This window comes from Netta rufina, assembly GCF_964035555.1.
Source record: "Netta rufina genome assembly, chromosome: 1".
Taxonomy (NCBI): Eukaryota; Metazoa; Chordata; class Aves; order Anseriformes; family Anatidae; genus Netta; species Netta rufina.
Window position 1 is genome coordinate 192,549,618 of NC_140123.1, and position 18,602 is coordinate 192,568,219.

At 38.1% G+C, this 18,602-nt stretch overlaps 1 protein-coding gene across 1 annotated transcript in view; it reads left to right on the forward strand.

Moving 5' to 3' along the window:
* NAMPT (nicotinamide phosphoribosyltransferase) overlaps positions 1–18,223 on the forward strand; it is a 30,272-nt gene extending 12,049 nt beyond the window's left edge. Inside the window, exons 4-11 of the mRNA XM_084284140.1 lie at positions 2,578–2,706; positions 3,181–3,339; positions 3,701–3,837; positions 5,968–6,193; positions 7,423–7,542; positions 13,187–13,327; positions 13,463–13,597; positions 16,107–18,223. Of these exons, the coding sequence (XP_084140266.1) occupies positions 2,578–2,706; positions 3,181–3,339; positions 3,701–3,837; positions 5,968–6,193; positions 7,423–7,542; positions 13,187–13,327; positions 13,463–13,597; positions 16,107–16,220 (1,161 nt within the window). The 3' untranslated portion in view covers positions 16,221–18,223. The remainder of the gene's footprint in view (positions 1–2,577; positions 2,707–3,180; positions 3,340–3,700; positions 3,838–5,967; positions 6,194–7,422; positions 7,543–13,186; positions 13,328–13,462; positions 13,598–16,106) is intronic.
* The last annotated feature ends 379 nt before the right edge of the window (positions 18,224–18,602 follow it).

Below are 18,602 nucleotides of genomic sequence, written 5' to 3' on the forward strand. Positions count from 1 at the left end.
TTTATGGCTGCTGTCAGCCAGTTAGAATAAGTGGGGGCTTATTGGCAAGTCTCCATTTATAATATAGTGCTTAGTGGTTGGTTGCATCATTTATATTGCTTTCTGTAACTAATCATAACCATTTTTATTCCAATGCAGGAAGCATTACAACTTCTTGTATGTGTAAATAGTTCCAGAAAATGTATTTTGTTCAATTGTTTCCTAAATTTTCCAGAGATACTTAAGTTGAACTTCATTATGAAATACAAGGCTTGAACATTTGACACGCAAATCTTCCCAAGTCTTTCCTCAATTTATCCTCTTTCCCTTTTGTTTAAAATGTAGCAGTCTTCAAGTAATTGCAAATATCTCTTCTGTGTAAAGCCAGCAGATTCAGAGTAGTAACACTCTTCAGAGTTGTTCTAATTTCTGCTGGTGAATTAAATACCAGGTTTCATTGTGGATTCTTATGAATGGCATTTGACGCTTGAAAACACAATTTTTAGCCTTTTGCATTTATTTTCACATGGATACCCTGACTGGATGTATTTTTGGTGGCATCTGTGAATATATCTGGATGTCATCTTGCAATAAGGGTGAGCCATAAGGAGTGCAAAACAGAAAAGTGAATTTAAGTGTTGAAAATGGCAGCGAGGTAAATAACATTGTTCTCTAAGAGGGACTTAGATGTTTGTAGAGCACTTGTATCCACTTGAAACAACTACAACTGTGAATTAAAGACATATTTTTAAGTTATGTTATAGATTGTGGGCTACTCTAATCTGTATTTAATCTTGACCCCTCTTGGGCTAAACTAAATTAATACCTTGTTAATGCTGCATGTCTGTCCACACTGAGTTTTGATATGGTTTAACTAAACCTGTTTCAATGGCTTATTCAAAATAGCCTTCCCAAGTACCCTCTGTGTACTTTATTCCTTGTGTTCTTTATTCCTTGGTCAGATTTTCTTGCTAAAACAGTACATATATAAAAACAAATATAATTTCCATTTTGTTCTTAGATGCTAGTGGCGCTCAAAGTGGAATAGCTTGTTCCCTTTGGGTGCTTGTCTGCCCTTATGAGCACCCAGAGGTGTTCTATCCCTCTCTACTACTGCCTGCTCTCTTTGACTCTGTTAACTAGTATGTTGTGTTAGGTAAAGTGGAGGGAGCAATGGCTGTATGAGTGACATGCCAAAATGAATTTGAAATGTATGTACGTGAACTTGTACAGAGTAAATGAAGAAGTAAATACCTATAGAATGGAGGGAGTGGAAAGGAGGAATGGGATTCCTGTGGAATGAGGGGATGGGGTAGAGGCTGGAAGCAAACAGGAGCTGGTGAGGAGCATTAGAGATGTAAGCCCTGAACATATGGAGTTGATCTGGGCTAAAAAGGATATAAATGATGATTTTTGCCTGAAATGCTTACCAGACACACTCTGCGTACATTCAGGAGATACCTCATTACAGAAAGAAGCTGACTCTACCTGAAAATTGTGAAAGATGCTATAGCATTATGGTGAATTACAGTATTTTGATGAATGGTGCTATAGTGGTATGACACGACCCTGTTGCTTTTTCCGTGGACAAAATGAACACCTTTAGCAACTTTTAAATCTGTTTTGTTTTTCCACCAAGTTTACTTCTGATTGAATCAGTAATACATAATTTTGAGCCTTTTTGAAGGCTTCATTGTCCTTTATTAAACCAGAACTGTTATCTCCAAATTTGACAACTAAACCCTGTGTGGTATGTAAACACTACTTGCTTCAGTGTCTTACACTTCAGAAGAAACCTTTTAACTGTAGTATAGAAAAGATCTTCGTTGAGTTTTGGGCACTGGTAACAATTTTTGTTACCTTTAAAGAAGTAATATCACGCGAAGATTTCTGTCAAAAAGTATTGACGTGCAAAATGTTTTAAGTATTGTCAGTTTAGCTTGCAAAGTTATAATTACTGTTTTAGAACTACTGTTTGCAACTTACTCTTTTGCAGAAGGCATACTCCACAAAATACTCTTTCAGGGATGAAAGACTGAATTTGACAGAAGAATGACACTTCGAGATTGGATTTCATGTGTAGTGAATAGTTGAGATGACAAAATATTCTTTATGATAGATGCTAAATAGATCCTACTCTAATAAATTAACAAAGCACGCTTCTAGACCAAGCAAAACTAGCGATTTTTGTTTAAGATCTACATAATAGCTAAACAGTTGGGATTTTCTGCTTTCTTCATGTGAAAATCGCATAGCAGATATTTCTTGTTCTGTGAATAGAGCATATTTCTTTTTATTGACTATTTAAGCTTTTATGCATCAAGGAACGAAAGTGATAACCAGAATTTGGATTGATAAAGATACTCTATATAATTTATTTTTTGGGTTATGGAGTTTTACTCCTTTTTGATAAATGCGTTTTTCTTACTCATTTGGGTTGGTCAGTATATAAACAAACTGAATTATTTTTAAGGTCGAAAGAAAAAAATAAAAAGCTTTATCAATGAACTCACAGACTGACTTTTATCCACTGCAGTTAAGTATGAGAAGTAGGTTCCAACCTTCTGTTACCTAATAATATTGCTGTTTCTCACACAGAAATATGATGGCCATCTTCCTATTGAAATAAAAGCGGTTCCTGAGGGCTCTGTCATTCCCAGAGGAAATGTTCTCTTCACAGTAGAAAACACAGATCCAGAATGCTACTGGCTCACAAATTGGATTGAGGTCAGTTTTGGAAGGCTAGTATGTTTTTTCTAAATAAATATTAACACACTTAATTTAAGGGTTGAATCCCTTAATAGCTTAAAGAGATTCTCTGGCTGCTTTCATCTTCTGCTTTAAGTAAGCCTGGATTCTTTCTTTAGTGCTCTTACCTTTTCCCACTACCTGGCAAGTGACTGTAATAGTTTTTACAGGAAATCCACAGCAGTACTTTTATTAATGAGGAAAAGAGGAGGAAGGGAGATAAATGTCTGTAGCTTGGGAGCAATAAGTCCCAAGATGGCCAGTACTTACCTGCCTTATAAAGGTATTATAAAGGCAAATTACTTTAACCTAAAGCAAATTGTTGGAGCCATCAGTACTTCCTGAATGGGTGATGAAAATAAATAGCCCTTTTCGAACCTGATTAAATACCAAGTGAGGATTTTGGAATCCTAAGCAAACTTGCACCTAATAATGTGTTGGGTTTTATTTTAGACTATTCTTGTTCAGTCATGGTATCCAATCACAGTAGCTACGAATTCTAGAGAGCAGAAAAAGATTTTGGCCAAGTATTTGCTGGAGACTTCTGGCAGCTTAGAAGGACTGGAATATAAACTGCATGACTTCGGCTACAGAGGAGTTTCTTCACAAGAGGTAATGCTACTTTTCTAGTAATTGGAGAAGCCTGATCCTTCTTAACTATAAGGGATAGCAGCATGTATTTGTTAACAGTTACATCTATGTGCAGCAGTGAAATTGTGAATACACAGAGCACTGCATTTGGGCTTATGTGGAGTGGGTAAATCTGGGTGGGTGGGTGTGTCTGAGCTGTGTCTGACTGCTAGGCTGGGAGAGCTTTCTTCGATGTAGAAACCGTCTTTCCTGTGTAAATGCATTAAGAGTGTATTGGTGAAACAGGAACTGAGTAAAAGTTTTGTTTCAATCTAGTGCTAGCCAGTAACTGGTTTTAGGCTTCTATATTTGGGCTGGCGACTGAGAGCTGCATCTTTTTCAGACTGCAGGAATAGGAGCGTCAGCTCATTTGGTGAACTTCAAAGGAACAGACACTGTAGCTGGAATTGCATTAATTAAAAAGTACTATGGAACAAAAGATCCGGTTCCAGGGTATTCTGTTCCAGCTGCTGAACACAGGTAAGATTTTTGGCTATCAAAACTTTTTTTTTTTTTTAAATAGAAAAGTTACATGTTGTTAAACTTACTCATCTTTGTATTCAGAGTTTTTTCACTTAAAAGGATGAGGCAGGCTTAAACTGTTTCATTTATACCACACAGTATTAGCCATGACTGACCCAGCTATAATGGCTAAAGTTCGATACTGATGTCTTCTGCATGTTCTAGGGGCACAGCAATGGTATGTTTTTTTTAAACTCAAAATGTTTTTTTTTAACTCAAAATGTTTTTTTAAAATGTTTTTAACTATAAACTTCTTAACACAGTCTAAGTAAAGTAGGAGTTGAACTCAATGATCATTGTGGCTCCCTTCCAATCAGGATATTCAGTGATTCTGTGATTCAACATGTAGATGATTTTTAGAATGGACTTGGGGGCTTACAGGCAAAAAAAAGTAGTTACTGAGGATTCATGTTATGAACTTTAAATTTGTTCTAAACATAAAATAGTAGCATGAAAAATTGTATAAGATGCACCTTTAGGCTTTCACAGATCATGTTCTCCCTCCAAAAGAAGCTGTTCTAAAGCTTCCTATCAGCGTAACTAATTCAGCCAATGGATCCTTAATCTCGCACTGAGTTGTTCACAAGCTTGAGAGTAAGGAACTGGTCTCAAACAGGTAATTGAGATGAAGAAAGAGCTCTTGGTGTTGAGATAGGAATCATGTACAAGGTCAGGAGTGAGGGCAAACCTTTGGATTTCACTTGTGTGTGTCTTTGCATACTGAAATGAACACAATATAAAGGAAGGGCCAGTTGTGTTTTTCTCCTAGCAAGTACAAATGTAGTTCTTTTTAATAGGGTTATTTTCAGTCAGAATTGTAAGATAGATAACACAAGTTCAAGTGATTAGTTCTAACGTGATTATCTTTGAAGGTACATTACTTCATATAATTTTCTGGACCATTGCAATAGTGCTGTTCTAAAACTGCTGCTTGATCAGTAGATATAACAAAATTTGTCTGACTCATCTCTGATTAGCTTAATACTACAGTTAAATCAAAAAATGATTAATAAAGTGACTATAAAATCCTTTGTAATGAAAGGAAACATGTGGAAGCATCTTTTGTACAGCAAGTTGAAGTGGTAGTATGAGAGCAGGCAGATCAAGTGTGTTAGTTTGTATTGCCAAATAGAGACTGCAGTAACTCTTTTCAAGCTAGAACAACAGAAGAGTCTTGTGCAAGAGACCCAAATTGTTCCAAAATTGTTCTGCTGTTCCACAACTTCCAGGGTAAAGTGTTGTGTGTGTAGTGTTCACTTCTGGCACACCACCAGGGTGGTTCCTGTAACTGCCCCAACCTCCTGGAAGAGAATTTTTTGTCTCTTCATTACCATGATCCAGGGCTCGTGTACACAGAAGTTAGTGCTAGTATTTTATGGTACAAATTCAATGCACACTAGCTCTTACTGCACACCTACACTTGGTATGCGTGCATTTAGTGTTCACACACAAGTTATTGATGAAAGTTATGTCTGCTGCTCTACAACAGCCACATACAGGCAGCTGCTGCAGATCAGCTGGCATTGAGTAACCTAGTACCTCTCAGAGCAACTCTGTTTGATATGCTTGCCTGTGCCCTTGTACCAAGGATAATGCTCTGAGATTCCTGTAGAAGAACCTTTGTATCAGTGAGCTTAATGGCTTTAAATTGTTATACAAAAAAGGCAAATAAATTGTTTCTGTTTAAGTTTTTTTCTAATTTATGCTGCTAGTTCTCAACTTCCCTTTTTATAGTCTGAGGTTGCCAGAGCAGATGGTCTGTTCTTGTATTTGTAGTTCCCTAATTGTCTGAATGTCAAATTTAAGAGAAACTCTAACAAAAGTTTTTTTTTTTTTTTTTTAAAAAAAAAAAAAAGTAATGTGAAAGAAGCTTCATGCGTCCAGTGTTTGTTTGAGTTGCAAAGATGAATCCAGGTTGCTGTTAATGCATTTACTATCAGTGTAGCACAGAGCTCATAAAAATATAGTTTGTGCTCTCCTGTAATCACATTGCCTATCGTTATCTTGAATTATTTCATGTAGAAAGTACAGGATATGTGATTTAATGCAAATGCTCCTCTAATATGTATTTTTCAATTGACTTCACAGTACCATAACGGCTTGGGGGAAGGATCACGAAAAAGATGCTTTTGAACACATAGTAACACAGTTTTCTTCAGTGCCTGTATCTGTGGTTAGCGACAGCTACGACATTTACAATGCTTGTGAAAAAATATGGGGTGATGACTTAAGGCATATAATTGAAGCCCGAAGTCCAGAGGCACCGCTTATTATTAGACCAGATTCTGGGAATCCTCTTGACACTGTTTTAAAGGTAATGTTTTCTTAAAGTCATTCGTATACGTGATTGGGAAGGACAATTTTTTGTTTTGTAATGGCAGGCTAGTAAACATAGGAAAAAAATATTCTAACTTAGTATGTTTATTATGCTTTGGATGTTTTTTTATCTATGAAAAATCTAAATGTTTACCTTATTTAAATGTAGATATGGCAACTGTTTTGCAATCTGAATGGTTTTATTGTTTACTTCAAAATCATTCTTGCATACCGTTCCTTGAAGCCTTTACAAGAGTTACCAGTTTTGATGGACTAATGATGCTGGACTGATTCTATAAAGAAGTCTTTCATCACTTAGTAACAAATAAAAGGGAGAAAAAACTTGAGTATTGATAAATGCTAGGCAAATAAGACATTTTACCTCCAAGATTAGGTATCTTGGAGTCCTGTATTAACGTAATTTTGCTATTTTATGCTACAAATACATATTTACTGCTCTTCTCCCTTTTGTAACACATCCGTTTAAGTCAGTGACGTATGACCTTTAAGTTGAAAACTATTTCTTGCCTTCTAGCTGTAGAGAGAGAATGATGATTGTTGCGGTTTTACAACAAAAGTTGTTGTTACCTTCTGAATTTGAGGAGCTCTCAATACTGTTTTAATAAGAAAGTAGGGGAGATTTTAGGTATGTTGGTAGTCTATCAGATCCATATAGCTTTTAACACTTTTTTTTTTTTCTTCCTTTGGGGCAAATGACATAACAAATAGGAACTTTGAATAATCTTTCTCAGAGCTGATAAGAAAAATCCCATCTGGAGAGTTTAATTTTAATTATTGATGGCTAACAGAATCTTAGAAAACTGAAAGCCTCATTCACTATCTTAATGGAGGTCAAAGGAAGAGCAGAATATTCAGCTGACTCATGAATAGCAATAAATGACACAACTGAAGAGAGAAAGGAGGGCAGCATGGATCTGATAGCTTTTGGGTACAAGTGCATAAAGGCTACATATTCTGTGACTGATTTAATCTAACAGCTTTTGCTACAATGGCTGGCATGCTTTTTGTTTGTGTACCTACAGGGATATATTTAGAGCAGGATACATGGGCATACTTATGAATTTGTGCTTGGGTTTTTTTTTTTGGTTGGTTGGTTGGTTTGTTATGGTTTGTTTTTAGCATGAATCAAATGTGGAAATCGGTTTCTTTACTGGAATGGCAGATTTTTATTTTTATTTTGAGCTATTTGCCTTCTCCTTCCCATAGGTCTTGGAGATCTTAGGGAAGAAGTTTCCCATTACAGAGAACTCTAAAGGCTACAAACTGCTGCCACCCTATCTCAGAGTCATTCAAGGGGATGGTGTGGATATCAACACGTTGCAAGAGGTAGGAGATCCTGTTCGTGTATAAGGGTGACACTGGTTATATTGCTGTTTAATCTGGAATCTCTTATGACTAGTCAGGTGTTGCAGCTTCTGTACTGACCCCACCCTGCCCTTCATCCTAGACACTGGCAGTGATATCCTAACGCATAAAACACATTCATTAAAAGCCCACAGGGAGTTATTAAGATGCATAAAAAACTAAGAGGCATATCCTAATCTTACTGTCGTAACTGTTCTACTCCCACTGTCTCTCCCTTTGTTTGGTTTTATCCTGCTTGTCAAGCCTAATTCAAATCAAAACCTGGCAGTGTTTGGTCCTTTCATTGATACCTAAAGCACACTGCATGGCTGCTGTGCTGTAGCAATAGTAGTAATTAACTGGTTTAGCTCATCAGTTACGTATGCTCTGAAGAGTGCTTGCACTCAAATTTTGAAGGTGTGTTTTGTGAAGGTGACCGTTTAAAAATGAACATAATGGAGGTAAGGAGTCTACTGATTCAGCAACTAATGGAATAAAGGTTGGTGAAAGCCTCAGAAATTGTGAATTACAGGTCTGTGGTCTGAATCAAATTGGACTATGTTGCACCACTGAGTATGGTAAATACACAAATTCTTAGTAATAATATAAAAAGGGCAATTTCAGTAAGATCAAAAAAAAAATATGGTTCTTCAGTGGATGCTGTGTGCTAGAAACTAGTTACAGATTGACCACTGTTGGCTAGATAGAGATACTAATATAATGCAGTTATAAAGGTATAGGCTGCAGCTGCAGATGATGAGGGGGAGGAGGACTTGATTTTATCAGGCTTGTCCTGGGTCCTTCATCATTAACCGTATTGGAGTTCCAAACCAGAAATAAGTTGGATAAACTTAAGATGAATTTCACTGGATTTTATTGAACCTTGTCCTAGCTTCCGAGGCTGGCACACCTTTAGAGTCTTCTTAACAAAGTTGACTTTTGCTGCTTCTCAAGTTAGGTAAGAGAGGATAGCTTATTTTCTAACTGGCGTGAAACTATCTGCATATTTAACGTGGGCACATCATGTTAAGCTCAACCACAGAATTCCAAAGATGTTTGTCACTCAGATCCTTAGAGAGCAGTTAATACTGACATTGTTTCCTGATGTGCCAGCAGTACGCACCTTAGTTTTGTTCCTATAGCCTTTGAAGCAAATTTGTTTTCTTCCTGTGGCTTCTTGAGAATAATTTGTGCTAATAAGCTTAATGAAACACAAGCATGAGAGGTTAATAACTAGAAAGGAAGTCTTATGGTTAGGTACTAAGGGAAGAGACTTATTAATAACTTCTCAATGACTGTTAAACAGGATTTAAGCATGACTTGATGCCTGTGTTAGGCAAAATATGTATTTGTAGAGATTTTCCTGAGTCTGTGACAGGAAAAAAATGGGAACATTAATCCTTTTCTGTAAGGAACTCAAAAACTTCACTCTGTAGGTTACACCTGGCAAAATTTGTAGAGGCAAGCTCATGTAGTATTGATTGTACTCAAACGGCGGGCCACAAAGATACTGAAGGGAGCAGAGCACCTCTCCTATGAGGAGAAGCTGAGAGAGCTGGGATTGTTCAGCCTGCAGAAGAGGAAGGATAAATACCTTAAGGGAGAGGACAAAGAGGATGAAGCCAGACTGTTTTTGATGGTGGCCAGTGCCAGGACAAGAAGCAATGGGCACAAACTGAAACAAAAGAGGTGCTGCCAAAACATCAGGCAGTACTTTTGTGCTGTTTGTGTGACTGAGCACTGGCACAGGCTGCCCAGGGAGGTTGTGGAGTCTCCTCCTTGGAAATCTTCCAAAGCTGCCTGGACATGATGTAGTCCTGGGCAACCTGCTCCAGGGCAAGCAGGGGGTTGGTCCAGGTGGCCTCCAGAGGTCCCTTCCACCTCAGCCATTCTGTGGAAATGACAAAACTATTGTTCAAGTATTTATGTTAGAGGATAAAACGCACTCCTCTCCAAGCTCTAAACAGAGCAGGAAATTAATTCTGTTAGCTAATGGGAGAGGATAAGAGGCAGAAGGAGAAGTTCTTTGTTCAGATGATCTGCCTGTTTGTGTATCTTTCTCAATCAAACTGTGGCTGATTATGAGGAAAAGTCTTATCTGGAATATATAGAAGAGGGTTGAGGATTCGGCTCCTCAAGGCTTACGGAGTTGACAGAACTCATTGCTGCTTAGTGGCTGCCTTCTCATCCTTTCCTGATTCTGTAATCTTGCTCTGCACCTCATGTCAGCTCTGGTCATTAAACTGCCGAACATTAAACAAATTTAGCCCACAAATGTAGCAGCAAATGAACTTGGCCAAAACCAATTTTCTTTTGTTTTAATGAACAACATTGACTCATGAAAGGGGCCAGTAACCACCAGTACAACAAAAGAGTAAAACCAAACTGTTGTCTTGAGTTGGGGGAAGCAGAAAAGGAGGAAAGAGACACTTCTCATTTGGCAGCAACAAGTATTTTTGGAGCAAAAAGGCCACGAGCTTGCAGCCTAATTTTGGTCATGTTTAAGATGTTGTGGATTTCTTTCCTTTTATGTCAGCAAAACCCAAGTTTCTTCATTCTTTTCATAAAGGAGTTTACATGAACAAATCTGAATGCATTGGCGTGGCTATATGTTTAAAACCTATGCAAGTGATTGTTCTAATTACTTCTTATCAGCCTTAGATTGACCTGTTGGTATGGATCAGGTGAAAGGTAATTGGTACAATAGGAAAACATAGAATGAGCAATGACAAAGAGTCTCATTTAAATATCAGACCTAGCTGAAAGAAAAATACAGAAAACAGAGTGTAAACTGGATTTTAAAATTCTTTGTTTTAATAGGGATTGCTGGTAGAACAGGTAAGGAACCTTTTCTGACTTTCTTCTAGCATTTTCACTTTTAAAAATCATTCCAATCTGCTAACTCCACAATATACTACACTTTCAAAGGATTTTCTTTGAACATTCAATTTCCAGATGTCTTTAAATGGTTATAAAGAAAAACAAATCCTCTAACCTGGAGTCACAATTGATGTATTAGTCATGCTCATAGTGGTTAGGGCAAGCTAGTCAAAACCCTGTCACTGAAGCTGCTCTCTGTATAAATTTGGGAGTGTGAGACAATGAGTTGTTCTGCATTGTTTTTCTTCTGGAGGATTTAGTTGTTTGGGATCTCCTGCTTTTCTTCTTCCCCATTACTGCTGCTGTTTGCCATCTCTTCTCCATATCTGAGGAAGCTGTAATCTGGGGCGCTGCCATGGGTCACTGGTAGAAGTCAGGACTGTCTTTCAACTTAGTTTAGATTTCCCTTCCCTTCTGCCCCTCGCTGGCCAAAGATCAGTCTGACTAAGGAAATTCCTTGATAGAGAATAGAAAGATGGAAGCAAGTTCTTCACCCGGGGTAAGTAAGAAGTTGTACCTGTAGTATGAGATGAACAAACTCTCTAAATTAGAGCAGGATTTCCATCTGAAAGAGGGATCCCATTTCTTATCTAGGCAAAGGGGCTGAGCGGCCACGTCCCAGCTGTGTTATACTTGTACCCGTAGAATATGTAATCCTCCAAGTATTGAAGAATGTGAAATCTAAGCATGGGCACAGGGTATTGTTTATACCACATAGTTTTCCTAAATCTTGCAGACATATTCAAGTGAATTCGGTGTCAGACCTGTCTATAAAACTGGATAAGTTGTGGGGCAGAATATATTGGCTCAGGCTTGGCCAACAGTTTACCTGACTTCAGGCTTGGTCAGTGTCTGGACAGAACTTGCTCAGAATCCAGGTGGAGCTTACCAACACCTCCCTTTTCAAAAGACAGTGTAGATAAGCAGAGCCATGTCCGGGAGTCAAGGCTAGCTTCTTTCTGTCTTATTGGGTCTCATAGTTGAAAGGGTATTCAAAATCCCTTTTTTTACCCTTCCTTTATCACATTCAGTAACTTCTGAGGTGCTTAAGGGAGAATCGCGTTTGCACCGTGATGATACTAAATCCCTTATCCTCCATGGATACCCGTTTTAAAACTGCTTCCAGAGCTTAATCACCTGAAAACATACCTTCCTTTTGTAGAAGGTCACTGTCTGAAAGGGTGGAATGGCTACTATAAAAATCCACAGGATTTTCACGTAATGAGGCAGTCTTTGTTCAGGACATAGTCCTGAAACCCAAGGGTTTCCCTAAGCAAGAGTCACAGAGGTGGAGCCAGTGATTGCTTTTGCTTGGTTTCTTCGATAAGGCTGAGTAAGTAGTTACTCAGGGATGAGGAAGACGCACTGATGGTATCTCTACTGGGAAAATCTGCTAAAAATCTAGTGGGAAATTGTTCGAGGTGTACCCTCAAATTATGGCTCTGCAGGCCACCTGTACCCTCAAATTACGGCTCTGCAGGCCACCTTTCGTGTTGGCTGATTTCTGTCAGGCATTCAGACTTTGAGAGTATCCTTGAGACAGGCAGTCTACATGTGACTAAATGGATAAATAAAAAGAAAACTACTATATATTTTTGTTTACATTAACTACCCATTTACCATTGTCTGAAATTGGAGAGGTCTTTTTTTTTTTTTTTTTTCCCTCCGTATAAAAGTTTGATTTTGCCTTAGCTGTCCTTTGAAGAAATGACTTCACATCAGTAACTCCTAGAACAGTCGTGTTAAGTGCTACCATAGTGTTTTCCTTTGCAGGAGGACAAAAAAGATTACCCCATTTCACATGACACTGATTTCTGAAAGTCTGCACTGTTCCATGTGGATTGTGTGCTTCCATTCTGCTCCTCACCTTCCTTTTTCTGGATGGATGGGATTTTGCTATTTCACCTCCTCTAAAGTTTTCTCACCCACTTTTGTTATTGAAATATTTAGGAGATGGGAGTTCAAACACTCTTATTGGGGTCAAAGCCACCTTTTCAGTCTGCAATAGGGATAACAGGTCAGGGAAACAAATCTTGCTTGCTTATGAGCATGACTAAGCTAGCACCCATGACTCCAAGCTAGAGGATGCTATGTTTGTGTGGATAGTGTGGTGAGGAGGATGGGAATGCTGTAGTAAGTTTTAAATTGACTGTTGATACCTGTGCAGTTCATGTTAATCTGTATCTGCTTGAGAAGATGCCAAGGCAAACATTTTAAGCAACTTTATGTATTTCCATTTCCCATCCTCTAAATTGCCAATCTTAATTCTAGACGTGATATTTTTTCAGAACTGCTCTGCTGAAGTCATTGGTCAAAGCGGGTAATATCTTTCTGGAGTTGATGAGCAAGATGATTGCTTTGTTTGAGGACACAAGCTATGCTTTGAGGACTGCCCATATTTCTGAAAAATCAGAAGGCTCTGAAATAACTCCCACGAAGTCTTTTGTTTTCTCTAATTGTCTGGGCATTGTATTGCTGTGCTACCCTAGTTTGGAAAGGATATGTGCCAGCATTGTAATAGTTTTTCAGCAAAAACTTTCTATAATTATCCTGTGCTGTAATTGCAATGAAAAACGCAAACAGTATGCCAAGTATTGGCAGCCTTGTTACATATATCTCCTGGAAACTGAATGTTAGTTGGTTTAATTGTCTGTAAAAGCATCTTGTTTAAGTAGTAGTATATTTTATGGAAAAAAATGGCATGGTCTAAAAGCATGTTCCATCATAGTTTTCTTTTTATTATTAGATTGTGGAAGGAATGAAGAAGAATAAATGGAGTATTGAGAATATCGCCTTTGGATCTGGCGGAGCGTTGTTGCAGAAACTAACCAGAGATCTCTTAAACTGTTCCTTCAAATGTAGCTACGTGGTGACCAATGGTCTTGGGGTATGTCTCTTACTACATCTGCCATTATGCTGTCAGTAGAGGCCTCTTGAAAACTGTTTCATGTTTCCTGTTACATTACCACCGTCTGCATAAGGTACACAAGTCTGACAAAGCCCGATGTTCCTTTCATTTTAGGTAAATGTCTTCAAGGATCCAGTAGCCGATCCAAACAAACGGTCAAAGAAAGGCCGACTGTCTTTGCATAGGACACCTGCTGGAGATTATGTGACACTTGAAGAAGGCAAGGGAGATCTTGAAGAGTATGGACAGGTATGAATTGTCAAGATTTATTACATCATTCCTCATGCAAAAGTTGACTGACAGAAAACAGGTTGTAACTTAATTTCACACCTTGTTTCCAATTGTCTTTTTGTTCATCTCCTGTCTCACTACTTCAGAAGTGTCCCCAGTGCCAAATTCAGTAACAGTAGAGTGCTAGGATGTTAGTAGAATGTTCTGGCTTGAAAACTAGTTCACTCTATTTTGTTTGTGTTTGGAAACAAGAGACTGATGCTTCTTTTTCACAAAACTAGTGTCTCACAATGTAGCAGGACATAAAAACTATTAGAGTGCCCAAAGGAGAGCAACAAAAATGGTTAAAGATCTAGAGGGCAAGATGTACAAGGAGCAGCTGAGGTCCCTTGGTTTGCTCAGCCCAGAGCAGAGCAGGCTGAGGGGAGGCCTCATGGCGGCCTGCAGCTCCCTCACGAGGGGAGCGGAGGGGCAGGCGCTGAGCTCTGCTCTCTGGGGACACTGACAGGACCCGAGGGAACGGCATGGAGCTGGGACAGGGGAGGGTCAGGCTGGGGGTTAGGGAAAGGGTCTGCACCCAGAGGGTGGTCGGGCACTGGGACAGGCTGCCCAGGGCAGTGGGCATGGCATCGAGCCTGACAGAGTTCAAGACGTGTTTGGATAATGCTCTCAGACACGACGCTTGGTCTGATTTTTGGGTGGTCCTTTGTGAAGCTGGGAGTTGGACCCTTGTGAGTCCCTTTCTACTTGGAATATTCTATGAGAAAATGTTAACAAAGTACTTTTGTATGAGTCATATATTTGAATAGTAGCTTGAGGAGGAGGGAGGTGGACAGGCTTAACTAAACCTGTTTCTACTTTCGCATTGAGATTTGTAAATAGTTCCTTCAGGTGTTAATGCTCTACCTGGAGTAGTTTCAAGATGCAAATTAGTCTACAAAGTCTGTTCCCTTGTTAAGTCTTTACAATCACAAAATTAAGTGCTATTTCAGTAAAATAAGTGCAATCTTTAGGCCAATCTCAGCTTTTCAGATGGAGATCTGAAGTATTCAGTGAACTGGCAACAGAATGCTTAACTGTATGTTGAGTCTCTTCCTGAATTAAGAGTATTGAAAGTAAACACATTATCAAATTGCACTTCAGTCATTAAAAGCTGGAAAATTGAGTTTTCTGGTACGTACAAGGACATTTCTGTGCTACAAGGCAGAGGGATGTTTCCAGGCATGCTGTTTAAGCATAAAAGTGAGATCTCTGAGAAATTTAAACATAGAAGACAAACAGTTATGTACTCTGTAGATAACGTGCTCATGATATAAAGACCTAAGAACAAAAAAAAAAGACTCCAACTGGGAGTGTAATAATAGGACGAGGCATAACCACTTTAAACAGAAAGAGGGTAGATTTAGATTAGATATAAGGAAGAAATCCTATACTATGAGGGTGGTAAGACGCTAAAACAAGTTGCCCAGAGAAGCTGTGGATGCCCCAACCCTGTAAGCGTCCAAGGCCAGGCTGGGTGGGGCTTTGGGCAACCTGGTCTGGTGGGAGGTGTCCCTGCCCCTGGCAGGGGGTTGGAACTGGGTGATCCTTAAGGTCCCATCCAACCCAAACCATTCTGTGTACTTTCAGAGTTCTGTATACACATATGCATGTATCTGTTTGTGATGCACATTCATGTATATGTATTTATAAATATATATGTGGGGGGGGTATATGTACACACAAATGGGAGTTGATGGTAAGAAGGTCTTCCAAACAACTCAGTCACATCATTTGGGATCTGAATTAGCTTGATGTGTGGTCCCTTCATTTTTGACAGGGGAAAGAATTTATAAAGTAGTTTTCTGTAATGGGATGTTAGACGAGGTTGTATATGTGGTACAGGTTCTTTGGAACTCTGGGAAATGGTGAGGAGGTGTGTTCCTTTGTGGGCCCCGATTCCCTATTGCCATGGGTTAATAGTCAATATGTCAGCAGGCAAAGCAGCTGTCCAACATTGCTTTTGTGCTAACTTTTCTGTGCAAAGCTATGTTTATTGCCCTTTCACTGTGCTAGTTGTGAGCACTTCTTGATGCATTTTTATAGATTTTCCTAAGAGTCCACTTTGCATAAAAAAGAGTTGTGGTGTTTTTTTTTTTTTCCATAATTGGTGTAGAGAAAATTAAGATTTAATCTAAACTTCTGTAATTGAATTGTACTTAAAATTTAGTTGGTTGTCTCCTTTCCGACTAGCTGGTCTAGTGGGATATATTTAGCGTATGGATTTTTTTGTCTTTGGCTTCATGTGGACAACTTACTTCAGGGACTTCTCAGCACAAAACTTCTGTCTGTGCACAAGATGGACTAAATCGTTTCTTCTGTCTCACTTTTAGGGAAAGGTAACAGACAGCTGAAAAGATATAGTATATTGACAGTCAAAAGCTCTCGTTTCATCAATCTGGCTTTTAAGTTTATATGTAGCTTGTGTAATCTGTGTTGTTTGTTCATTGGCAAACGAATCTTGCTAAAACAGTGGTGTTTCTTGCAGGACCTCCTTCATACAGTATTTAAGAACGGAAAGGTAACGAAGTCATATTCATTTGATGAAGTAAGACAAAATGCCAGGCTGAAGAACAGTGAACTAGAAATGGCGTCTCACTAAGTTTCATTCCTTGTCCGTGTATGTGTGTGTAACAAGTATGTACTGCATAGCTACTGGGTTTACTGTACAGATTTGTGTGTTTGTGTTTTATGACATTGTAGCCAAATTATTTGTTGGTTTATGGACATACTGCCCTATCTTTTGCCAGTCTTTAGAAAAGATGAAATCAGGAAATGGTACTTACAATGTAAAACATATTTAATGCTAAAGTGTGCTTTTTAGGGCCCTTTGCCAGTAGTGACTCAATCTGGTATTGATCTTTTCACAAATGAGACAGAGCTGAGAAACTTTTTTATATATAACAGAATATCACAAAATGGATTTACATAAAATTATCATGATTGCTTTATGTTTATATTTAACTTGTATTTTTGTACAAACAAGATTGTGTAAAATATATTTAAAGTTTCAATAATTAAGTCTTTCCAACTTTTCATGATTTTTATGAGCACAGACTTTCAAGAAAATATTTGGTGGGGGGGAGAATCCATTGCCTTTTGTCCATTAATCAGCAAATAAAACATGGCCTTAAAGTTTGTTGTGACATTGTACCATTTGATGACTAAATCAGGACTTGTATCTCCTTAAGATCCCATAGAATTGCTGACCTCACCGTTTCTTGTAGTTGTCTGTATTTAGTTAATCTACATTAAAGAAAATTACTGTTCTTACTAGAAGGTTTAGGTACTACAGACCTTGCTGGCATGGTAAGGTGTATAAACGGAATGCCAAATTTGAAAGGATTCTCTACTGCAACTTAACTTGCCAAGTCTATCCCACTTGGCACATGCACCTCAATATTTTAAGAGTAAAGTTTTTAAGAGATCTCCTCTTCCACTATAGAATATATGTGTAAAATACTGAAATATGGAAGCGGTGTATTTTAAAGTAATTACACTTCTGGGTTTATTTTTCATATACTGTAAGTGACATGACTTTAAAGCAAAATACTGGACTCGGTAGTGCACTTTTTTACTTTTTTGTATTTTTTTCATTGATTTGCCTTTTGTCAGACTGGATGTTAAATTGTAAAAAAAAAAAAAAAAAAAAAAAGTTTAACTATTTTTGTTAACAACTTTAATAAAACTTTATGCTAGCCAAACTCCTACATGAATGGCAGACCTGTTTCCCCTTCTCCCCTGTCTCGTTGGGGCAAGGAGGGGCTTTTATTTTGCAGAGGGTAACTGTAAAAACAAGGTTTCAGAGAGAATTTTGAACTGTCTGCACTTGATTGTACTTGCTCTCTGCATATGTTTGATTTGAATATCTGCTAGAAGACAAAACTGTTGAGGATTTTATTTGAGAAGCTATGTAGTAACCTCTGAAATGTTTGGTAGTATTGTAGGGTGGCTCTCGCTAGAAAAGGAATACCTCCCTTATTTAAAGAAAAAAAAAGCAAAAACAAATGGTTTCTGTATTTTGTTTATGATCAACTGTCAGACAATGACTTAATATACTGATGTAATTAATGCTTCTAATTAGAAAACGATGTTACAGGAAAATGTTAGGGGTCCTCTAAAATCACTTAAGCCTACAAAAATTATACAAAATATGCTTTTAAAGGAAGATTGAAAAGCCATACTTCATCGTTTTTATTCTGTCACCAAGGACCACATCAAAGCATTCACAATATTTCCAGGGTTTGTGGTTAAGACATTTATGCCCAGTTTCAGTAGTTCTTGTTAATAAAAACTTGTTTTCCACTCTTAGTGTATGTAATTATACATTTAAGTGATGTCTTGTTTCAAAAATAGTGCTTTAGTAAAACTTTAAATGCTGACCTTTCACACTGAGGAACTGCCTTCCCTTTGCTATTAATGATATTGTTTGTATTTGGCCAAGAAAGAATTTAAATCTGGACTTAGGATCAATAGCAGGTAAATAGTACAGAGCCTATTTTACTCCTCCAGATATGTACTAGGGAATTTTATGATGTACGGTTTAAAAAATAAGAGTAAATGCTGCTTTCATTCTGTACCAATAAAAATTTTGATAACTATTAACTACCCATAACTGATATTTTTGTACTTGAACAGTGAGGATATGCCATGGAAGCACTGTTTTCTTGTGTAACAAAGAAATGCATCAGTAGTTGTTCAGTGTTCTCTAAAACTTAGTGTGTTAGCTGGAGACTTAAAGCAGATTCTCTACCTGTGCATGTCACTCAGAAGGTTGTCACGTCACTCATTTTAATAAATGCTAATATCTTTTTAAAGGGGGAGGAGGGAGGCAGAACACCTGGTGCTATTCACACCTGAATACATGTCTTTGTGTTTGGCAGTTTGACGTTCTGGGCATCAAGGAGTTGATAAAACTTACTACAGTGCTTGAACCATACAGTATCCTGATTCTTCCACATAAAAGCAAGCAGCATGTTTAAGT